The sequence below is a fragment of the Eleutherodactylus coqui genome, chromosome 1 (assembly GCF_035609145.1).
Source record: "Eleutherodactylus coqui strain aEleCoq1 chromosome 1, aEleCoq1.hap1, whole genome shotgun sequence".
NCBI lineage: Eukaryota > Metazoa > Chordata > Amphibia > Anura > Eleutherodactylidae > Eleutherodactylus > Eleutherodactylus coqui.
The window spans coordinates 392,745,852-392,771,952 of NC_089837.1; the positions used below are offsets into that span (position 1 = coordinate 392,745,852).

Here is a 26,101-nt window from a genome sequence, read left to right on the forward strand (position 1 = left end):
CCCATACACGCAATAGAAACAAATGACACAAAGGCAGGTTAAAGGGGTATAAAGAGGAAGGAATTAAGGAAAGTAGGAGGCAAGGTAGGTTCTTCAAAACAGTATTTATACTTTATACATACCATTTTCTTCTAAATAGGTTAAAAGGATTGAGTTGGATTCAGTTCCTTCACTGGCATAATCAAGAGGTACATTGGCATTCACATCTTGCAAGAGAACATTTGCCCCAGACTAAGAAGAAAAAAAATATTTACATATAGCATGAAACTAGTTAAATGCAGTAAGCACTAAAGATGAGCGAACACCAAAATGTTCGGGTTCGCGTTATTCGAAACGAACTTCCCGCGATGTTCGGGTGTTCGTTTCGAATAACGAACCCCATTGAAGTCAATGGGCGACCGGAACATTTTTGTATTTCGCCGATGCTCGCTAAGGTTTTCATGTGTGAAAATCTTGGCAATTCAAGAAAATGATGGGAACGACACAGCAAGTTCTCCTCTGCCACAGCTGTAACAGCTGTGGCAGAGAAGAACGATGTTAGCCCATTGAATTCAATGGAGCCGTCAATACAGCCGACTCCACTGAATGCAATGGGCTGCCGGCGATCGCGGGATGAATTGTCGGAAAGGGGTTAACTATATAAGCCCTTTCCTGCAATTCATCCAGAAATGTGTAAAAATAAAAAATATATATATACTCACCTGGTGCCGACAGACGGAGTTCAGCGCGGCAGGCTGCAGTACTCCTGAACTGCTCTGAACAGCTGTTAGTAGTATTCAGCAGCCGGGGATTTAAAATCCCCGCCTGCTGAATAAGATGCCTCTGAATGGTCACAGCCTGACCAATCAGAGGCCAGCCCTCACTCACACCCATTCATGAATTCATGAATGGGTGAGTGAGGGCTGCCTCTGATTGGCTCAGGGGCAGGAGAGCTGCCCCTGAGCCAATCAGAGGCAGCCCTCACTCACCCATTCATGAATTCATGAATGGGTGTGAGTGAGGGCTGGCCTCTGATTGGTCAGGCTGTGACCATTCAGAGGCATCTTATTCAGCAGGCGGGGATTTTAAATCCCCGGCTGCTGAATACTACTCACAGCTGTTCAGAGCAGTTCAGGAGAACTGCAGCCTGCCGCGCTGAACTCCGTCTGTCGGCACCAGGTGAGTATATATATATTTTTTATTTTTACACATTTCTGGATGAATTGCAGGAAAGGGCTTATATATTTAACCCCTTTCCGACAATTCATCCCGCGATCGCCGGCAGCCCATTGCATTCAGTGGAGTCGGCTGTATTGCCGGTTCCATTGAATTCAATGGGCAAACATCGTTCTTCTCTGTCACAGCTGTTACAGCTGTGGCAGAGAAGAAGGATTTGTCTTCTATATGTTCTCAATGGGGTTGGCGCTGCTGCCGCCGGCCCCATTGAGCGCATATAGACGAACATCCGAACATCGTGTGGTGTTCGTTACGAATAACGAACATCCCGAACACCCTAATATTCGCCCGAGCATCAAGCTCGGACGAGTACGTTCGCTCATCTCTAGTAAGCACATTTCATGATACAATTTTTAAGCATAGCACATAGTGAAGGTACACACATTTTGCACAATGCCCATTGCACAAATATGAGGTGCAAATGCGCTTATGCCCATGTGACGTCAGCTTTATGTGAAATGGGGCATGTTAAATTTGATGTAAGGCTTTGTTAGCACTAATTATTTCGTTTCTTTGGCTTTGTCAAGGGAGAGAAAAACTAGAATAATGGAGTTCCAAATTAGTTATATCAAGGACACGAACAGCGACCAATGGACGCTGTTGGCTAGAATAGGTTTCTGTCATGAAATGCATTATTTTATCTGAAAAAATCCTGCTGCATGCTGCACTACTTTTCCCCAGTAAGTTAAGCAGAATCTATGATGGAGGCTCTTAACGGAACCTCTGACACAGGTGTGAACATATCTTGACTCACTAGGTATATTAGACACTTATTTTTTGTGCCAAATCATGACTAGTGTATACATATACCAGTATATTCCTGCAAAACAATGAAACACGTCTTTAATAAATATATCACATTTAATGACATTATGTAACCATATCTCTTTAGAAAAACTGTCAAGGATGATAAAAAAAACAGTCTCAAACAGCCAATGAATTTGGCAAACAGCGTTTTATTTTTATTTTTGCAATTCATGACACTTTTGTTTTTACTGAATATTTACCTAAAAGTAAATGTTACCTAAATGGTGCTAGTGAGATCAAAAAAAGCTTACTAAATGGTGCTGAGTTTACTATACACTTTGTAATACTTTTTAAAAGGAATGGTTAGTTGCCATGACTCTGAAGAGCCTCCTTCCGCAGCAAAAACAGTCTTAGGCCTTAGTCAGACGGGCGTTTTTTGCCGCGATTTGCGGATCGCATGACGGATGCGCATCCGCAAATCGCGTGACCGCTGCGCGCAAGTCGCCCGCAAATCGCCCGAAAATCTGCTCCTAGCCGCGTTTCATTAGAAACGGGCCGGAGCTGTCCAGCGCATTGCATTCAATGGAGACAGCAATACAGCCGTCTCCATTGAAAGCAATGCGCTGCGGGCGAGCCCGGGATGAATTGTCGGTAAGGGCTTAAATATATAAGCCCTTACCTGCAATCCATCCTAAAATGTGTTAAAATAAAAAAAAATTGCATTCTCACCTTCTGCCTGCAGCTCCGGGCAGCCGTCCTGCAGTGTGTGTGAAGGGGGTGTGAGTCAGACCTGCCCCCTGATTGGCTCAGCGCTGAGCCAATCAGAGGCATGCCTCACTCACACCCATTCATGAATTCATGAATGGATGTGAGTCAGACCTGCCCCTGATTGGCTCAGCGCTGAGAGGCAGCAGTCACTCACCCATTCATGAATTCATGAATGGGTGTGTGAGTGAAACCGGCCTCTGATTGGTCAGGCTGTGACCAATCAGAGCAGATCATTCAGCAGGCGGGGATTTTAAAGCCCCGCCGGCTGAATAGTGCCGAGAAGCAGTTCAGGAGAACTGACAGCGGCCGCGGCTGGACTCCGGCTGCAGCGGAAAGGTGAGTATACAATTTTTTTTTATTTTAACACATTTTAGCATGAATTGCAGGGAAGGGTTTATATATTTAACCCCTTCCCGACAATTAACCCCGCGCACGCCGGCAGCCCATTGCTTTCAATGGAGCGGCTGTATTGCCGCTCCATTGAATTCAATGGGCAAACATCGTTCTTCTCTGCCACAGCTGTTACAGCTGTGGCAGAGAAGAATGATTTGTCTTCTATATGTTCTCAATGGGGTCGGCGCTGCTGCCGCCGGCCCCATTGAGCGCATATACAGAAGCGAACAGGAATCGTAGATCGCAGATAGGTGCGATCTGCGATTTTTTGTTCTATAATTTTTCGGACGAGCGCATAAAAAGCGCTCATGTGTCCGATACCATTGCGAAGCAATGGTTTTAAAAAATCGCCGGACGCATGCGCATGCGCAAATCGCGGCAAAAAACGCCCGTCTGACTAAGCCCTTAGGAACATTTATCTGCCCAATCATCAAGCAATGCAATGAATAAGCAAACGTTTAATTTGCAAAAACTATGCAAGGGTATTGCATCTTTCATGCTCCAAATATCATCACTGTAAGCAGTACATCTTCCTGTTTAAAAGGGGAATGTGCTGCCAGCAGCAATGAAACAGTATGTATCTCTCATGCATCCCGAATCAGCCTGTGTGAAGGCCAGACAAACAAAAGTCATTCTTGTTGACTGTTGCTCATTCAAGCTGTTTAAAAGGTCCCTAAGGGCTCTTTCACATGAGCGTATATCGGCCTGCTGTTTTCATGGTCAGCCAATATACGCAGTGATCTCATGCACTGGATTCCAATGCAACAGATCCCATGGCCATATTCCCACGATGTAAAAGCACCCGACTGGCCAATATAGCGCCGGGTGTTTTGACGTCGGGCCCCAAAGATAGTCCTGGATTTTTTTGGTCGGAATACATTGGCTGCTGCATGGGCTCCTATGGGAGCCAATGACAGTGGCTGGAGAAGGGAGGTGAGAGGGAGTTTAGCAGTGTGACTGCTAAACTCCCTGCCTCTTCTCTCCTCCCTCCTGGCTGATTCCAATGGGAGAGGGTGGGTGGGGCAGGAGCTAAGCGCCGTCCCAATGGCTGAGACCTCCTCCCATTGCTGGCTGTGGACAAGGGGCGGAGCTAAGCTCCCACCCCCTCCCCACCCTTGTCCGCAGCCAGCAATGGGAGGAGGCAGGAGGTGGTGATTAGCTCCTCCCTGCCCCTTATTATTGCAATCAGCCAATGGGGAGAAGAGAGGAGGGGATTAGTGATCATTTTACATAAAGTACTAATGGGTACTAATGCCCATTAATACTTTATCAGCTTCATTTGCATGCAAATGAGCCTCCTGAGCTGCTTGAAGAACTCAGCAGGTAGTCTGAGCTCTGCAATAAGCTCTATTGTTTAGCCATAGGCTGCTAAGAGAATACAATGTAATCTCTAACTCCCATGGAAATAGCAGTCAGCGATTTGTTTTCATGCAGGGGCTGCAGAGAGAATACAATGTTATCTTCTGCTCCCATAGAGAACACAGCATGCAGTCTGAATGATGGATTTTAAGCTCACCTAAAAATCATCATTTGGACGAAAAGTGCACGATGGTAGCATTTACACACAACTATCGCTCAAAAGCCATCATTTTAACGAATTTTGAGTGATAACAGTTGCGTGTAAATGGGCCTTTACTGCATCTTTCATACAGTCTCCAAAATCATTGTTGTTGGCAATACAACTCCCCTTGTGAAGAGGGATGTGCTGCTGATACCAATGAAACAGGATGCCTTATACATCCTGAATTTGCTTGTGTGAAGGTCAAAAAAATGAAGGTCAATCTCATTGATTTAGCCATGTAAAAGGTCTTTAAGATCTCTTTTGTGTGGCCCAAGAACATGCCCGTTATAAGGAGTACTGCTTATACTGCTGTTCACATTGGCAGAGATTCACTGGTATGGGGACAAACAATTACTACTGTGATTATTCAGGCAGCACTTTTCCCTGTTAACATGAGGGGACTTGCTGTCAGCCAGTGATTATTTTTATGTTGGCATGAAAGTACCAGTTAGTCAACAAATGAGCATTTACTCGTTCACTGGATGCTCACCGGCATATTCAGTTGAGCTGACAATCAGACAAATGAACGTTCACGCCATGAAAGGGGGGATGGCTGTTCCTATGTCTTTGTTTTTAAAATTTTCTTTTGATTAGTATTAAACATAACAACAAGAAAAAGTCGGGAATTAAAGAGACAAGGGAATAATTCGTCAAAATAACAGAAAAGCAAAACCAATGTAGAGACAGTACACTGACAAAACATCTATAAGAACAATAGGTAGTGTTTACAGTGTCCAATAGAAATAAGTGGTGTATTATAATGTGAAAATAGAAAAGTAATAATGACTAGAGATGAGCGAGCATACTCGTCCGAGCTTGATGCTCGTTCGAGTATTAGGGTGCTCGAGATGCTCATTACTCGAGACAAGCACCACGCGGTACTCGTCTCGATTAAACGAGCACTGACCATTGAATTCAATGGAGCCGGCAATACAGCTGGCTCCATTGAAAGCAATGGGCTGCCGACGAGCGCGGGATGAATTTTCGGGAAGGGCTTAAAAATCAGCTGCCCCTGATTGGTCCCTGTGCTGAGTCAATCAGAGGCAGCACTCACTCACCCATTCATGAATTCGTGAATGGGTGTGAGTGAGAGCTGCCTCTGATTGGTGAGGCTGTGACCAATCAGAGGCAGCTCATTCAGCAGGCGGGGATTTTAAATCCCCGGCTGCTGAATACTACTCAGAGCAGTTTAGGAGAACTGCCGGCCAGACGCGGCTGAACTCCGGCTGCAGCGGAAAGGTGAGTATACATTTTTTTTAATTTTTACACATTTTAGGATGATTTTCAGGTAAGGGCTTATATTTTGAAGCCCTTCCCGAAAATTCGTTCTGTTACAGCTATACAGTAATTCCTCTGTTACAGCTGTGGCAGAGGAGAACGATCTTTATGCTGACAGTGGGGGGTGGTGGGGGGGTCTCACTCTTGCCACGATTGTGGCTTAATAGTGAGACCTCGGAGCCCGAAATGCAGCCCTGCATGTAGCCCCTCACCTGCCCTATCCGTTTCTGTGTAGTTCCCATCACTTTCTTGTATTTCCCAGATTTTCACAAATGAAAACCTTAGCGAGCATCGGCGATATACAAAAATGCTTGAGTCACCCATTGACTTCAATGGGGTTCGTTACTCGAAACGAACTCTCGAGCATCACTGAAAGTTCGACTCGATTAACGAGCACTCGAGCATTTTGGTGCTCACTCATCTCTGAGGCCTTAGTCACACGGGCGTTTTTTCACGCGATTTGCGGATCGCATGACGGATGCGCATCCGCAAATCGCATGACCGGTGCGCGCAAGTCGCCCGCAAATCGCCCGAAAATCTGCTCCTAGCCGCGTTTCATTAGAGACGGGCCGGAGCTGTCCAGCGCATTGCATTCAATGGAGACGGCAATAGAGCCAGCTCCATTTAAAGCAATGCGCTGCAGGTGAGCCCGGGATGAATTGTCGGGAAGGGCTTAAATATATAAGCCCTTCCCTGCAGTTCATCCTAAAATGTGTAAAATAAAAAATATATATATACTCACCTTCTCCCGGCAGCCGGCCGTCCTGCAGTGGGTGTGAAGGGGGTGTGAGTCAGACCTGCCCCCTGATTGGCTCAGCGCTGAGCCAATCAGAGGCATGTCTCACTCACACCCATTCATGAATTCATGAATGGATGTGAGTCAGACCTGCCCCTGATTGGCTCAGCGCTGAGAGGCAGCAGTCACTCACCCATTCATGAATTCATGAATGGGTGTGTGAGTGTTTTCAGCCTCTGATTGGTCAGGGCTGTGACCAATCAGAGGCAGATCATTCAGCAGGTGGGGATTTTAAAGCCCCGCCGGCTGAATAGTGCCGAGAAGCAGTTCAGGAGAACTGACAGCGGCCGCGGCTTGACTCCGGCTGCAGCGGAAAGGTGAGTATACAATTTTTTTTTATTTTAACACATTTTAGGATGAATTGCAGGGAAGGGCTTATATATTTAAGCCCTTCCCGACAATTCACCCCGCGCACGCCGGCAGCCCATTGCTTTCAATGGAGCGGTTGTATTGCCGGCTCCATTGAATTCAATGGGCAAACATCGTTCTTCTCTGCCACAGCTGTTACAGCTGTGGCAGAGAAGAATGATTTGTCTTCTATATGTTCTCAATGGGGTCGGCGCTGCTGCCGCCGGCCCCATTGAGCGCATATAGAGAAGAGAACAGGAATCGCAGATCGCAGATAGGTGCGATCTGTGATTTCTGTTCTATAATTTATCGGACGAGCGCATAAAAAGCGCTCATGTGTCCGATACCATTGCAAAGCAATGGTTTTATAAAATCGCCGGACGCATGCGCAAATCGCGGCTAAAAACGCCCGTCTGACTAAGGCCTAATAATGACAAATCCAGGAGGATATGCATATTTCAAATTGGAAGTATGAATACTTAGTAAAAAAAAGGGGGCATGTATGAATTTGTTATTAAGAGAAAATATATTTCCCAAATTAGAGGGAAATCCTGTGATGGTCAGTAAGAGGTAGAAGTAGTAAAAAAAAACACCATGCTTAGGTTATGAGTGATTAAACTAAACAGATGAAAAAGTATAAACAGCTAAACGTGTGCAATAATATACAGTATAATCTACTTCTCTGCTTTGGAGGGAGGGATTAGGGACATGAGGCGGGACCATTAGACAAAGTAAATCAGGGCCTTTAGGATGTACAACCCACAGTAAAGAGCAGGGGAGAAGTCTCAAGCATCATATCATAAGCAAGGAAGTGTCAAAACCTGACAGGCCATATTTTATTTCAATAGTTTATGGTTAAGTATTAACCAGGGACAACTGCAAATCAGAATAAATTCATCAGCCAGGGACCTGTAGGTTATGTCCCTTTATTATGGTTATAACACGAAGACTCTGCTCCAAATTACAATCCAAGGTAATAGTCTAATGCCAAGGTCAGGGTCATAAGCAAAGGTTCAGAAGTGAAGTCACAAGCCAAAGTCAGGTACATGTAAAAGCAATCTCAGGTACAGATACATGATTGTTGGAGTGAAGATGAGATCCAGCACCGGTTGGTGCTCAGAACAAGGTTTGTATAGACATGTGATGTCAGAGGGAGGTCCTAAAAACTAGGGGTAATACTGCATGCTACCCAAAATAGGGTAACTGCTAGCCACAAGAGGAAAGTTTGGCATATAATAAAGTACATCTGTCAATAGAGAGCTCCTATGTTAGAAATAGCTGAAAGATGAAGTCTGACAGAAGAAGACAGTTTGCACAGCTGTTGAAAGTGTCAAGCATGGTACATTTTGTTACAACAAGAGACACTTGAGTCCTGGAGTAGTAAGATCATGGATTAGGAGGAAACTTTAGTCTATGGAGATTCGGCACCATCCAAGAAGAGATCCAGAAGTGTGGCTCAGCCAGGGATCTCAATCTGTGGGAGTTTTATGTTTAGATGAAATTGGATATTATTCAAATAGAAAAAAATATCCTATCTGTAGGACATCTGGAGGCTTTTCAATTGTTCAAACAGGAGGTGAAAGATTTTAGAGCAGCTCTTGGTTGCAATGTCTATTTTGTGAAATCTGGTAGAATCAGTAGGGACAAGTTTGGGCTCAGCTCGTACTATACTATATGACCTGTATATTGCATTTTTCTCTCTACAAACTCCATGTTTAATTCTCAGTCTTCATTGAAATGGTCGGAGAAGACTATCTGCTATGATGTTTCCCATACATTGTACACATAGGAGAGCACTATATCTTATATAACTCTGCAGCGCATCCTCATTAGTAATAGCAGCATGGATGACATTATAGAAAAGCACTGGAGCGATACACATGTGATTCCAGTAGCTGTAAAATATTAAACACTTTCTTTTATATGTAGCAGCATACCTGTGTGAGTCTTATCTGGTTTTCCTTCTCCCCCTACAGCTGCTTCCTTATCCCCCTGACCATAGACTTCTATATGCAAAATGTCATAACTCCTATCCGTTTCCCATAAGTCTTGGTATCTCCACTACTAGAGATGGAATTGACACGACAAACAAGCAGTAGACAGCAAGTTAGAAGAAAATGGGACCACAAGTGGCCAGCACTCATTATAGTTAACCTTTGCTCATTATTTCATTGGTTATTGCATGAGCACAAGTTTGTTCAAAGTGCGGGACCTATTGAAGTTGCACAACACATTATTAAAAAAGTAGCAATGAATTGAAACCCATGATATTGTGTTGGCTGCGCTAGCAGGACAAGTTTGAGCTCATCACTAAAAAGGGTTGGCAATTTGGGGAGCAGCTGTGGCAGGGGAAATCAGGATCAGTAACCAGGTTTTGTTATACCGGCCATCTAGAAGTCATAAAATGTTAGATTTGGTAGAAAGTAGGTAAAAAAAACCCCAAACAGATTAGCCTGCAATTGTGTCTGTTTCTACATCTTAAGGCCTTAGTCAGACGGGCGTTTTTTCGTGCGATTTGCGGATCGCATGACAGATGCGCATGCGCAAATCGCGTGACCGGGGGCGAAAAATCGAGGGGAAAAATCTGCACCTAGCCGCATTAATCGTCGCAGCAAAATGCCCGTCTGACCGGATTAAAATCGCCGTGCGCATCAAAATGCGCATGAAACTTAGACTGGCCGGCAATAAAAACGCAGCTAGCTGCAGTAAATGATTTTGGTGCACACATAAAACGCCGAACGCAGATAGGTGCAATCTGCGAATCGTCGTGTCCTATAATTTATCGCATATCCGCATAAAAAGCGGACATGTGACCGATACCATAGCGAACCATTGGTTCTATATATGCGCGAATCGCAAGCACAAATCGCACGAAAAAACGCCCGTCTGACTAAGGCCTAAATGTCAATTAAGCTAATCTGTGTTCATGTTATTTAGTAAACAACATCTACAGTATTCCAAGTCCATTGTCTTCTCTCCAGCCTTTTTCATGCATAACCTCTGTTGTTTGGTGGATTTATTAAAACAGACCTACTCCATGTAATCTGTAATACAAGCTCTTTTATCTACATCCGTTCCCATAGGGCATGAATTTACTCTGAGAATTATTGATCATAGAAAATCTTGTGGCACCAGCCCCTAAAGGATATATTTTATATGTAATAATAATGATAAAAGCTAAATAAAATATAAAGAGACAAGTAATAAATGTAACCTGTTTCTAAGTCTCATACTGACAACTGTTCACTAATATACTTCTATTATTGGAATCCGTCCCTTTATGAGACAGTAATAGAAAATGGAAATGACTGAACATTTAAGTCCCCTATGATTTTCCTGAAGTGCTTTATTACAGTCTGCATTTGTAGTAACAAGAGACTGTGTTCACATGTGGCTGTTGTATCAGTTTTTGCCATTATCCTTAAAAAAAACACAGCAGAAATAGAGCCTACCATTAGCTTTGCCGGCAGAGAAATGGTAAGGAAGGTAAGAAAGTCATTCCCGCATGCACTACATTTTCTGTGACATCATTATTTTATTTTATGGGCCTCACAGAAGATAACGGAGTCTCATTAAACAATTGTTGTATATGTAATTAATTAATTAATGCACTTATAAAATGTGTAGATTTACCTTTTACTTTCCATAGATGGATCTGCATTTTAAAGGGAATGTGTCATAAGTAGAGATGAGCGAGCATACTCGATAAGGCAAACTACTCGAGCGAGTAATGCCTTATTCGAGTACCTGCCCGCTCGTCACTAAAGATTCGGCTGCTGGCGGGGGGCAGGGAGCAGCGGGGAAGATCTCTCTCTCACTCTCTCCCCCCCCCCGCTCCCTCCTGCTTACCGCCACAACTCACCTCTCACCCGCGCCGGCAGCCGAATCTTTAGGGCAGGTACTCGAATAAGGCACTACTCGCTCGAGTAGTTTGCCTTATTGAGTATGCTCGCTCATCTCTAGTCGTAAGAAAAATGACTTATTATTTAGCCCTTTTCTGCTGCAGCAGTTTTTCTCTTTTATGTTTCATCTTTTCAACCCCACATTGAAAAAAATCATAACTTTTTTATTTTTTCATTGACATAGCTACAGGGCCTGTTTTTTAAAATGGCACCAGTTAATGTATCATATAATATACTGGAAAACTAGTAGTAATAAGAGAGGAAAAGAAACTAGCTTTTGACTTCTCTGTCAAGCTGACAGAGCTTCTCCAGAACTGAGGACTCACTACTGTTCCAATTTCATCTAGAGGAAAGCAAGTTACGAGACTGCAAGATGAATGGGTGTCATAATCAACCACATAAAGATGTAAATTATATCAGTCAATGGCCATACGCCTTCTCCCATTTGTGTGTGGGTTGAAGGGCACGCATAACTATTTTTTACCCTATACCATCATTTATTGTTGTTAAATTGTATGTTTTAATATTACTTTTGAGAATCCTTACCATGATGCCTTACATACTGCGTGCATCATAGCCCAGGAGTGGCTTGCATGCATATTTCAGTTAGATATTTTTAACTTTTAAACCCCTTTTGCATCATCACTAAAGGGTCACTGCTAGAGATGAGTGAGTATCCTCGCTAAGGCACTACTCGCTCTAGTAATGTGCCTTAGCCGATTATCTCCCCACTCGTCCCTAAAGATTCGGGGGCCGGCAGGGGGCGGGGAGTGGTGGGGGAGAGCGGGGAGGAACGGAGGGGAGATCTCTCTCTCCCTCTCTCCCGTCCGCTCTCCCCTGCTCCCCGCTGCAACTCACCTGTCAGCCGCAGCGGCCCCCGAATCTTTAGGGACGAGCGGGGAGATACTCGGCTAAGGCACATTACTCGAGCGAGTAATGCCTTAGCGAGTATACTCGCTCATCTCTAGTCACTGCATACTCAAACATATGTTTGTCTTGTTTGATGTTAATTCAGTTTTTTTGAAATGTGCTTGAAATGTATTAGGTTTCTACAGAAGATTCTATACCCACATATTGTTAGCTGGTCACAAGGTGTTTCACAGCATCTATATAAACTCTAAAAATGGTCTTCCACATAATTCCACTCAATGCAAAAGGACTTAACAGTCCTTTTAAAAGGTCTCTACTTTGGAAAGAGGCTAAAAGCTTGAATGCAGATATCATACAAAAATCACACTTCAATCAGGCGGACTTTTCCTGGTTGAGACACAAACATTTCCTAAATGTTCTTGCTGCTCCAGCTATTTAAAAAAGAAGAGTAATCATTGCAATGAAAAATTAATTAGCTTTTTCTCCAATTAATGCCTTTATTGAGCCAATAGGAATATATATTATCTTGGTCTGTACAATAAGTAACATAAATTATACTATAGGAGTCATTTATGCTCCAAACTAAAAAACAAACTAAATGTTATCATGCTTTTTTCAAGAACACCAACTATAAGAATGGGTGTGTCCTGATTGCAGAGATTTTACCCAAGTTATGTTGCCATCTCTAGACTCTTCTGCTTCTAGTTTGATAGATAAACCAACCAATTAATATCAAATATCAAACAAAAAGAAATTTTTCTTAACACGTGGAGGTTGCAACACCTTACTGAAATATATTACATCTTTTCTTCACACACAATACCTACACTCATGTAGACATGCTCTTTACTGATAATCTGTTGCTTCAATATGTAGTAACTTCTCAACTTGGTATAATTACTTGGTACAATTACACACTAACTCTCTAATTATTTTTGAAACATATAATAACCTCCCCAACAATTCCTTGCAAACTGAAGAACTGCTTTTTACATTCCTATAAATGCTTGACAAAAATGTCCTGATTATTCCTTGATTTATTTCATAACAATTGCAAGCCTAAAATACAGCCTTCCACAATATGGTATGTTCATAAAGCTTATCTTAGGGGATACTTTATAAGCCTAGCAACTGCAGGTAAAAGAGAATGAGTTAAGATTACATCTCTGGAATAATATTATTATTTAATTAAGTCAATTAAACCATGCAAAATACTGCCCAGCTAGATCAGACATGGTACATAACCTCCAAGATCAGTTACATCAACTAGACTTATAGAAATATGGGCAACTGCACCTATGAAAAAATGCTGGCAGTCCAAAGTGGAACATTCAATCCCTTTATATCCAAATGGAACATTTGGCTGACAAATCATCCCTCAACTAACTAGCATACAAATCCCTCTACATACTACTCTTTCAAATATCTCCATGTTTTAAACCCTCTCCTTTCCCTAATAGACCCTTTTGCCATAAAGTAAAACTCTTCAAGTTGTACACACAAGTTTCTAGCTTCTGGTATATAGTTGATAGCTAGTACTCAAGTGGCGTACTGCATTAACCTGGCAACTATTTTATTTTCTTTGGTAAGAAGGAACATTAGTTTCAATATATTCAGCAACACATTCTATGTTTAAAATATTCATGTCACAGTACAAAAAAAATTGTATTCTAGCGCAACATATACATAAACTTTCTGTTATTTTTTGTTTATTATAAAACTCAATAAAAAATTATTTAAAAGAAATATGAGCAAGCCTTGCAGAAACTAAATGCCAGGTATTATAGTCAAAATACCAAAGCTAGTGCATTATTAGCATCATGTCTCAAATCTAGAGCTGCTAACTTTAAAATATCTTATATATTTAATGCACAAAATGAAAGAATATTCAACCCTCAAACTATATTGAAAACTACAGCTGATTATTATGGTTCACTTTATAATAATAAAAGTTTTTGGGTCTGCCTTATCCCCTTATATTCTTTCTTTTTTTAGCAATATACAAACAACTGGTAGAATCTCCAAAACAAAATCTTACATGCCATGACTATTGCTCTCCTTAAACCAGAGAAAGTCCCAGACATACCTGGAAACTGCCATATATCCTTACTTAACACAAACTTAAAAATATATTCAAAGATTTAGAGCCACTAGGCTGGCAGATATTTTACCCACTCTGGTTTTTCAAGATGAGGTAGGATTTGTTAAGCCTAGGTACTCAGTTGATGATACCTGTAAATTTGTAAACATTATTAACTCCATTTAAAAAATACACAGACACCTCATCTGCTTCTTTCCCTTGATGCAAAGAAGGCATTTGACCTAGCACATTGGAGATACCTAAGTGAAATTCTGCTCAAATTTGGGATATCTGAAATAGCATATGGCTGAATTATGGCACTATTTTCCCTCCCATCTGCCACTATACTAACTTTGGGATACACCTCTAAACCATTTAATATCTCCCACGACATTCAGCAAGGATGTTCATTATCACATTTAATATTTCGCTAGTCATTAGCGAAATGGGTAAAGAATGCAAAAGATGTATCTGGAATTACTATAGGGGAAAAGACAACAGAAAATCATTTTCTTTTTGGATTACGTAATTATAGCCCTTAGCAACCCAGAATCTTCATTACCTGTACTGTTAGAAATACTAAATAAATTTAGCAGCCTCTCTTATTACAAGTTAAACATCACCAAATCTCAAATCTTAGGTATGTGTATGCCTGGGTTTAAAAAACAAATATTCATTTACCTGAGTTTCAGACTCACCTCTGTTTTGGATTAAACAATCCTTCCCACCTTGAACACTATTTGGGACAAATTGTATTCCATTATTCCAAGATATGTAGCATAATTTTACTAATTTTCTATAACATGAAGCGTTGTGGGTTAGCCAAATACCATCAATTCCAAAAGTTTTATATATGTCTCCCTATATATATATATCTCCTTATCCCTGTTCTAGTGTCTTACCTCCATAAAGTACAAATAAAATCTTAACAAATAGGTTTGGAACACACTCTTGTGTTAGCCCACACTTTATAACTTCCCATCCCTTGAGGCGGATTAGGCTAATTTAACGCAAGTTTCTTATTACTACTATGCAACTATAATTGGCCAAATCAGACAACGGAAAGCCAATACCATCACAAAGTAGTGGGTGAATATGTAAAACTGTTTCCAAACACTATACCTGCTGATGTTTTATTATGGCTAATAACTACTGGAATTTCTGTACCTAAATCTCCTTATATCATTATTGAAGCTGGGATCACAGCATGGAAAGGTATACTAATTTCCAAATTTATTATCCCCTTTAGGCTGCCTGAATTACCTTTATAGGCCATGCCCTTTATTATTCCAGATATCTCAATTATTAACTGGATCACTGTAGGAATAATTTCAGTCTCAGATATATGGGAAGGTAATCACCCAATATTCTTTAATGGCATTTCTGCAAAAGTTCACATTCCTAAGAAAGATTTTTATAAGTTCCTCAAAATATGCAATTTTAGTACTCCTTATGACTCCTAATTTGTGTTCTCTTCCCAAAACTATATTTGAATTAGCATTCTCTCATTTAAATAAAGTTGCCAATGGCATCTCAAGACTTTATATGGTTATTTTGGATAGATCTCTGGGGAAGAGGCCCCCTTGCTTACTTGATTGGTAAAGAGATCTAGGCATTTTTTATAGGCATAGAAGACTGGAATAAAGCACTCGCATTAGCAAGCTCACGTCATTTATCCAGGACGGTGAACACAACACCAGAATTGCACTTTTTTGGTTATCATTATAAAATTATATCATCCAGTTGGAATATTATTCCTGACTCTAAACTGAATCAGGGCAGCGCTGTTCTGTTTTTATGACCTCAAGCTTCAGCTGCAACCTAAAACAGAGCAGCAGGGTAAATCTGGAACAATATAATTTAAGTAAAAGAAAATTTGGGAGCATGTAGCTGACTGTGACTGAAGTTTTAGTTTTGGCCTGGAATAACACATAAAGTAGGTTCATAATTTCAACTACTATTTTGTAAACTGGAAATAATATATATAATAAAATGAATTATCTTGTCTTTGTTCATTCTTATTCTTCATTAACAGGGACCAAACATACAATACATCTGACATTAACGCAATCATAAAATTAATTGCCTACTTTGATGATGCCAATAGTACGCTATATAATTGAACTTTTAATCAGGCCACATGTCTGAGGAAAAGCCGCATCACAGCAATAACTAGCAGCTCATTAACTGAAACTTGGCCACCAACCGAGCAAAATAAATAAACACAAATGCTCACAAGTCACCTTGCTGACTTTTGGACCCCTAATCTTTAATATAAACTTAAATAGCCAAGTTCACTGATAAAGTAAAAACATTTGTTATTCATGGTGTTGGAGATTTTTTTAATTTCATTATAATTTATTTTTATAATCATTCTGATATACTGTGAACGGGTGCAGAACTCTTCCTTCGATAGATGACAGCCAATTGCGAGGGCAGAACTAACAATAATCCTTTTCTAATAAAAGTTAATAGGATGGAAGTAGGGGAAGAGAACAGGCATTTTTTTGGTTTGCGACAGAGCAGTGGTATGAACCAGTACTGGGGGGGTGCTCCTTCTTCTCTTTGACATGAATTAATACTTTTATACACATACTAGCTTATATACTCAACATTACCCAGGTAGTCGTTCCATCCTTGATGCACTGGCTCTATCTTTCCCTTTTTGAATTCAGGCATGATGCTGTTCTAAGGTCTCTGCAGCCCTTGATGCATTGCCTCTTTCTGTCTTTTTGAATTTAGGCCTCATGCTTGTCTTGGGTGTCGGTGGCCCTAGATGTCCTGACTCATTCCCTCTCATTCTTAAGTTGTTGGTCATAGTGTTCACTTGTCTAACTCGCTCGCAGTAAATTTACTTTCTTTTGGCTGGACTTGTCCAATGGGTTTCCAGTTTTTTGGAAGCCTCCTGGATCCACCACACATCTAAATTATTCATCATGCTGAATGAAATGCATCTTATTTTACTATAGATTATACAATAGGCCTCATTTACAGAAACTGTAAAAACTATGCTTGTTGCACAAATCATCATTCCTTAAGGTGCTCCAGTAAGATGAAAGCTGTGCTGTGATTGGTTGCTATGCGCAACAAACAGTTCAAATCCTCCGCCCATAATTGCTATCAATGAAAACTTTGCATACTAAGTTTGGTTGAGATTTATCGTAGCATATAGGAGCCCAAGATCAAACAAACAAATTTTCATTTATGTGTATGCGTATAGGTATCAATCTTTGTTGGCAGTTGACATCTATTTGGAGGTAACTTGGTCACTGTAGGTTCCAGTCTGCCATGTATCTCAAAGCTCAGAATAAAAAGCAATCTGAATCCTGCAGTACAAATTAATATTCTAAGATTGACAGTACTAGTGTTATACAGGAGGATACACATCCACCAATAAACACAGTGTGACTTTAGTCCTAGTACCTATAAAATCATATCATTGAGGCACATAATTGAAATACTCCAGTTATAGGGACTGTCAAAGTCACAGCTGCAACAGGGTCCTGGTGACTAAGTGAGCCCAAAGGCCCCTCTACCACAAGAGAAAACACCAGTATTATAAATGTCACATGGTAAGAAACAGATTTGGCTTTGGGCCTAAGAGCTTTCAGCTATGTCTCTGTTCTCAGTACCTTCATTTGATGCATCACTAAAATCTTAATCTTTGAGTTTCAGTTTTAAAGCTTCATGTGGTCATTGGCAAACAACAGTTTAATCAAGCAATTTTTTAATAAAATTTAATATTTCTGCCAAAAGATAGCAACTGTTTTACCCTAGGCGACAAATGTTCCAGTAAATAAAGTAGGTTGAATCTTGATAGCTTTGATTTCATTACTTGTTACAATTCTAATATCCTAGCTGACCTCAATACACAGCTTAGCAGGAGGCTACATTAAATCATAAACAGTCATATTATCATTATTAACCTCTTAGTTAAATGAAATAAAAGCTACAAGACAGTAAAATATGATCTTGATGCCATGAGCTGAAAAATGAATTTAAAAAAATTAACCCCTTCTTGACATCCTAACCATTTTGTCAACTGATTGCCAACACCTTCACATCGGGTGAATACATGTTAAGATGAACTTTTGTTTCCAATTATTAGCTCGTGTAAAGGGGCCTTAATGAGCTCATATCAGTCTTCTGATTCTAGACTTGGTCAATTAGTTACATTATTCATCATACATTATGGTTTTCCAGTGTATCCATTAAAAAATTGGTTGTTGGATAAATTGTCCAGAAAAAAATAGGTTGGCAACCCTGGTGTAGGTATGTGACATGTGCCATTACAAGTTCTCTGACCCTAAAGGCACCAGGGTCAGATGTGAGAGCTACCTATAGCCTAGCCCCTGTATCTGGGCCCTATAGAATGAAGCCTTTTCAAAAAACCTGAATACACCTTGCATTACTTACTGACTAAATAGGTATTGGTCTGATAATCCAATAAATCTAGTAAAATACATATTCTATGTATCCCTCAATACTGTAATTATGAAAAATCTAAAAATACATTATGGAATTCTACGATAATAGCAAATCACATGCAATTTTCTCTCAATAAGGTTATATCAAAATATTAAAATTTGATATTATGCAATTGTGGAATTACACAATGTCAACATACTTTTATCTCATGAAAGTAGCATCCACTCTTATAGCATGTGATTTTTCACTTCAATCTCAGATCACATGAGATAAGTCTTAATGAAATCACAGCTTTAAGGACAATTCATTCAACTTACTTAAATTTACAATGCATAGTCTATTCTAGTACAGATTCATTTAAATAAGAGTCTTGGAGAAGGTGAGAACATAAAGCCCGATTCATACAGTGCAGTTTGCAAGAAGTTTGAATACAAAGAAGGCTTGTCCTGAACAATACTTCTCCCTTCAGATTCTACTCCTGGCTTTGACTAAACCCTGGGTGAAAATTTCCTCTATCAAATTTTCTAAATTTTCAGACTGGTGTCAACAGAGTGCTATTAAAGGGGTTGTCTCGCGAAACCAAGTGGGGGTATACACTTCTGTATGGCCATATTAATGCACTTTGTAATATACATCGTGCATTAAATATGAGCCATACAGAAGTTATTCACTTACCTGCTCCGTTGCTAGCGTCCTCGTCTCCATGGTTCCGTCTAAATTCGCTGGCAGCTTGCTTTTTTAGACGCGCTTGCGCAGTCCGGTCTTCTCCATTCAGCACGAGCCGCTTCAGTGTGCTCCCCGCTACAGCTCTTCTGCGCATGCGCAGACGAGCTGTCACTGCTCGGGAGCGCGCTGCAGCGGCCATTCTGTACCTTCCTCTGTTAGAGGAAGGTGCAGAAAGTGGAGCTGCCCAGCGGAGAAGCCCAGCCCAGCCCAGCAGCCCCGAGAAGCCTCCCAGGTAAGTGATTTGTCGGGGGGGGCTGCCGCTGCGCCGGGCTGCGCCGGGGGGGCTGTCGCTGCGCCGGGGGGGGGGCTGCCGCTGCGCCGGGCTGCGCCGGGGGGGCTGTCGCTGCGCCGGGGGGGCTGTCGCTGCGCCGGGGGGGGCTGCCGCTGTGATGGGGGAACTAGCGCTAGGCCGGGGGGGCTGTCGCTGCGATGGGGAGGGCTGTCGCTAGGCCGGGGGGGGCTGCCGCTGCGATGGGGGGGCTGTCGCTAGGCCGGGGGGGCTGCCGCTGCGATGGGGGGGCTGTCGCTAGGCCGGGGGGGGGCTGCCGCTGCGATGGGGGGGCTGTCGCTAGGCCGGGGGGGGCTGCCGCTAGGCCGGGGGAACTAGCGCTGGGCTCCGGAACCTAGCGCTGGGCTCCGGGGCCTTCACCTGGGCTGAGGGTCTAGCGCTGGGGAGCCGGGGGCTAGCGCCGGTTACCTGCTGCCTGGCGGTGGGCGTCTGGTCGGCGGCTGCGGGGCGTCTGGTCGGCGGCTGCGATGCGTCCGGTTGCCATGGAGACACAGCTGGCGGCGTCTCGGGAGCGCGCACGTCGGGCTGCAGCGAGCGACGGGGAAAGAGCCGGCGGCCATCTTGAGGAAACTTTTATAAGTTGCTGAAACGCTGGAACGGTAAGTACGAACCAGCTAGAAATGTCATTTACAGGGGGGCTTAGTAATGTATGCTTAATGGGGGGGACTGGGCAAAAAAAAAATTTAACTGCTTCCTCGAGACATCTCCTTTAATTTAATTTCTGTTATTACCACAAAATTGTATTGAACTCATATGCATAATGATACAATTAGCAATTGTTGTACAACTACTTTTGAAAAATAAACAAAAATGAATGATAGGATCTTGGATGATTAGAGATAAAATTTCTTCTGCTTTTATTCAATTTGTGCTCATAGTAACAAAGAAACTACATACGTTCCGAGGACGCGTTTCGATCTTTCCAGATCCGGATCAACTCATTTTCATCATATTACTTCCTTGCTTAAGTAGCGATCTCATTAGATTTAACCTGTTAGTTAACCCTTAATCGTATATGAACGTGAGCATAAATTATGGGCTCCTCGCTCCTATAGAGGCTACCACATATATGCACAACTTTTCAAACTATTACAATATTGATGACACTCTTCACCATATATAATTTTTGGTTAAACATTTAACCTACTTACCACATTGACAATAATGCAATATCGATAGAAAAAACATCAAGTTACAAAACCAATTAAATATAAAGGTGAAAAAGTCATTACAGGATACAAATGTTATTTACTATACATTAAATTTTTAATATTTTTTAAACACTCAGAAAAAACTCCATAGTTCTAATTTTTAGATCTTTTTACTCCCTATGTCTTTTTTCTTCAAGGAAATCACCAAAATATTATTAAAAGTCTATTTGACACATTAACACATTGCTTAAAGGGGTTGTCCCGCGAAAGCAAGTGGGTCTATACACTTCTGTATGGCCATATTAATGCACTTTGTAATGTACATTGTGCATTAATTATGAGCCATACAGAAGTTATCAGAAGTTATTCACTTACCTGTTCCGTTGCTAGCGTCCTCGTCTCCATGGTGCCGTCTAATTTTCAGCGTCTAATCTCCAGATTAGACGCGCTTGCGCAGTCCGGGTCTTCTTCTTTTCTCAATGGGGCCGCTCGTGCCAGAGAGCGGCTCCGTGTAGCTCCGCCCCGTCACGTGCCGATTCCAGCCAATCAGGAGGCTGGAATCGGCAATGGACCGCACAGAAGAGCTGCGGTCCACCGAGGGAGAAGATCCCGGCGGCCATCTTCAACCGGTAAGTATGAAGTCACCGGAGCGCGGGGATTCAGGTAAGCACTGTGCGGTTTTTATTATTAACCCCTGCATCGGGGTTGTCTCGCGCCGAACGGGGGGGCTATTGAAAAAAAAAAAAACCGTTTCGGCGCGGGACAACCCCTTTAATAAGAGGCAAAAGTTTGAGTATATATTACTCTCCCCAGATCATTTTCCTTTGATATCTACTATACTCATTCCTCAAAAATGGGATACAAATATTTTACATATGTACCATAATTATGTAATCATGCACAATTGTGATAGCAAAAAAAAAAACAAAACAAAAACCCTACAACTTTTTATCTGCAACCATTGTTATTTATCCTACATAGGATTCCTTTAAGTTATTAGTAGTTATAACTAGAGATGAGCGAGCATACTCGTCCGAGCTTGATGCTCGTTCGAGTATTAGGGTGCTCGAGATGCTCGTTGCTCGAGACGAACACCACGCGGTACTCGTCTCGATTAAACGAGCACTGACCATTGAATTCAATGGAGCCGGCAATACAGCCGGCTCCATTGAAAGCAATGGGCTGCCGGCGAGCGCGGGATGAATTTTCGGGAAGGGCTTAAAAATATAAGCCCTTACCTGAAAATCATCCTAAAATGTGTAAAAATAAAAAAAAATATATACTCACCTTTCCGCTGCAGCCGGAGTTCAGCCGCGTCTGGCCGGCAGTTCTCCTGAACTGCTCTGAGTAGTATTCAGCAGCCGGGGATTTAAAATCCCCGCCTGCTGAATGAGCTGCCTCTGATTGGTCACAGCCTCACCAATCAGAGGCAGCTCTCACTCACCCATTCATGAATGGGTGAGTGCTGCCTCTGATTGGCTCAGCGCAGGGACCAATCAGAGGCAGCTCTCAGCTGTCATTCAGCTGAGAGCTGCCCTTGATTGGTCCCTGCGCTGAGCCAATCAGAGACAGCACTCACTCACCCATTCATGAATTCATGAATGGGTGAGTGAGAGCTGCCTCTGATTGGTGAGGCTGTGACCAATCAGAGGCAGCTCATTCAGCAGGCGGGGATTTTAAATCCCCGGCTGCTGAATACTACTCAGAGCAGTTCAGGAGAACTGCCGGCCAGACGCGGCTGAACTCCGGCTGCAGCGGAAAGGTGAGTATACATTTTTTTTTTTTTTTTTTTACACATTTTAGGATGATTTTCAGGTAAGGGCTTATATTTTTAAGCCCTTCCCGAAAATTCATCCCATGATCGCCGGCAGCCCATTGCTTGCAATGGAGCCGGCTGTATTGCTGGCTCCATTGAATTCAATGGGCTAACGTCGTTCTTGTCTGCCACAGCTGTTACAGCTGTGGCAGAGGAGAACGATCTTTATGCTGACAGTGCGGGGTGGGGGGGGTCTCACTCTTGCCACTATTGTGGCTTAAAAGTGAGACCTCGGAGCCCGAAGTGCAGCCCTGCATGTTGCTCCTCGTCTGCCCTATCCATTTCTGTGTTTTTTACATGACTTTGGTGATTTGCTAAGATTTTCACAAATGAAAACCTTAGCGGAGCACCAGTCATATACAAAAATGCTCGAGTCGCCCATTGACTTCAATGGGGTTCGTTACTCGAAACGAACTCTCGAGCATCACTGAAAGTTTGACTCGAGTAACGAGCACTCGAGCATTTTGGTGCTCGCTCATCTCTAGTTATAACAGGTTTTTTTTTGTTTGTTTTTTTTGCTATCACATAATTACATAATTATGGTACATATGTAAAATATTTGTATCCCATTTTTGAGGAATGAGTATAGTAGATATTAAAGGAAAACGATCTAGGGAGAGTAATATATACTCAAACTTTTGCCCCTTATTAAGCAATGTATTAATGTATCAATAGGCTTTTAATAATATTTTGGGATTTCCTTAAAGAAAAAGACGGGAAGTAAAAAGATCTAAAAATTAGAACTATGGAGTTTTTTCTGAGTGCTTAAAAAATAATAAAACTTTAATGTATAGTAAATAACATTTGTATCCTGTAATGACTTTTTCATCCTTATATTTAATTGGTTTTGTAATTTTTTTCTATCGATATTCCATTATTATCAATGTGGTGAGTAGGTTAAATGTTTAACCAAAAATTATATATGGTGAAGAGTGTCATCAATATTGTAATAGTTTGAAAAGTTGTGCATGTATGTGGTAGCTTCTATAGGAGCCCATCATTTATGCTCACGTTCATATACGATTAAGGGTTAACTAACAGGTATAAATCTACTTAAGCAAGGAAGTAATATGATGAAAATGAGTTGATCAGGATCTGGAAAGATCGAAACGCGTCCTCGGGACGTATGTAGTTTCTTTGTTACTATGAGCATAAATTGAATAAAAGCAGAAGAAATTTTATCTCTAATCATCCAAGCTCCTATCATTCATTTTTGTCTATATTAAGAAAACGCTGGGATCGAGAGGTATAGCATGAGAGGCTGTTTCTCTGCTAAGAAGAGGATACGGACAGAATATAAGACAGGAGTTGCTATAACCTGCTACATAGGTGAGAAACCTTTTTCTTTGGATATTTTTGAAAAATAAAGTGTAATTTTGGCTATAGTTGTCCTGAAAGGTGTAGTATTGAACTGTTAAAAAGCACTATTCAAAAATTACACCATACCGCCCTTTGTGTATCCAACATACAAACACTAGCTGAGTTTCCTTTGTGTGGTTAGCAGAGTGATTGTCATGGTTGTCAATTTACTTTCTAGGCAAAGCGCTGAAAATTTTAGACCATGAAAGTTGAATTTTGGGCAATTTAGAATTCATATTAAAATAAGCATAGCACAGTAAGCTGTTATATCCATTTCAAAGGAAGACAACCAGTATGTAGCTCAACTGGTATATGCAAATAGGCAAATCGTGCACGGAATGCATGCAACATTTTGACCATTCTGATCACTATACTGAGAAATGCTGGAATGCAGCAAACAGTTTGGCGAAAATTGTTTGCTTAACTTCTTCTACAACTCCGGTAAGAAATTCTTGTGAAACATGTAGAGTTGTATTTGCCACCTCTGATGGGACTTTTAATATGTTATTTCACTCTGTTATGAAGGGTAAGCATGGCCCTGTTTTATATGCTTTATTTTGTCAGCCTTCTTTGCTAAGAAAAGAGCTCATAAAGTTCCTGCTCAACTACCTCCACCTGGTGCCATGCCAAAAACTGTGTTTGATAAAACTCCTGCATTATGAAGATTGGGATATTATTTTAAAGAAAGCAGAGAAATGAAAGAGTTAACAAAGGGCAGTCATTATATAGCTGTTTTCCTGATTATTCAGTGGACATACAAAAACAAAACAGAAAAAACAATAAAGTTCCAAGATGTTAAGAGAAGGTTATGGGGTTTACAGCAACCTTATGTTATTTTGTAACTGGCACAGCTGAGAGTTGTCATGCAGGGGGAGAATTTTTCCTTTTCTAATTCTAGGGATCCTGCGTCCTAGGTTAATAAACATGAAGAATATTTATATAATTGTAATAGGTAGTCTTTTTAATAGTGAAATTACTGGTATATATTCAATAATTTCAACCAGCTATTGTTTGTCTATTAGAAACACACTCAATGGGAGATACTGTACACTTGCTTCACCATTCTGTACTGGCACATTGTTTTCATTCAATGTACTCAAGTTATTCAACTGTACTGATTCATAAAAATCTCTCTTTTAAATATGAGTCATCTTTTTTATGTTCCATGGGGAGATTTGTTTGCTTAAATGTATTATTATGTATAAAAGAAATATTGTTTAGTGGCCATTTATATCACTCCTCCATATTTGAGTGAATGTATTAAGAAGGTGATGGGATTTTTGTCTATATACCCTGCTGTTTCTACATTAATTATGAGCATTTTTAATAATTATCTGGATTCTTGTTTGAATAGATTTAATAAAGGCCCTATAGTGGTTTCTCCTTCCCCAACTACTTTCACATGCTTATTAATGGAATAAGGTTTATGTGATCTGTGAAGTTGAGAAATCCAGTCGTTCGACAATACTCTTGTTAATCCAGTTCACAAAATGCACTTTATAGGATAGATCTCCCAATAGGTACTCCATCTATACTACCCTATGTTTGTAGAGGGGAATATCTACCATGAACTGTGTCTGATCATTCTCCAATTTACCTGTCATTGGTGGAGGAATTGCTTTGGATAGAGTTTGGAGATTACATTTCTTTTGGTTGAACATGCTTGATGGTAATGCTAGGATAGAGGAGGCTCTATGGGAATTTTTTTAGTTTACTATTGGCTCTTCATTACTGTCTATAGTGTGGGATTCTATGAAGGCATTTATACGTGGTCATTATATACAGAAGATGAGCTACATAAGTCTAAATCTCGGGATGTCGGAGATGAGCTTTAGATGTAGACCAAAGCGTAAATACACTCTCCCACTAATCACTAAATTAATTGGAAAGAGGCACAGTCTCAACTTGTCGATCATCTGAAAGGTGTTGCAAAAAATAAGTGTTTTTTTATGAAGTGGAAGATCTTTGAGAAAGGGGAAGCGGGAGTGTTTCTTGGCTTCTATAATTGCCTGATAATTCTTTGGCTCTAAAGGAGGATGAAATTTTGGAGACTTTTTTTATATTTTAAAAACCTGTATGGTTCTAAGTGTTACTTGTGAAGGATCTTTATGAGTGTATGGCTCAGGTGCAATTGCTAACCTTGTCTACTGATCAGACACTGAATGAGTTAAGGGATGCAAAAGCAACACTTCCTAAAGAAAATAGGCCTGGGTGGGATGGTCTTACAAATTAATTATTTTTTTGGTGTTACTAGGATATGCTTCTACCACACTTATTGACGGTGTTTAATGAATCATTGCATGATGGCATACTTCCACCATCAGTGAGAGATACCAATATCCCTGTTGGCCCCTGATGTTAAAATCTTGGTGAA

The 26,101-nt window shown here is 41.2% G+C and overlaps 1 protein-coding gene across 1 annotated transcript in view; it reads right to left on the bottom strand.

Annotated features, from left to right (window-relative positions):
• The window catches only part of MYO16 (myosin XVI), a 339,522-nt gene that overhangs the window by 246,087 nt on the left and 67,334 nt on the right, over positions 1–26,101 (bottom strand). The window contains exon 5 of the mRNA XM_066579909.1: positions 123–231. Coding sequence (XP_066436006.1) covers positions 123–231 — 109 coding nt within the window. The remainder of the gene's footprint in view (positions 1–122; positions 232–26,101) is intronic.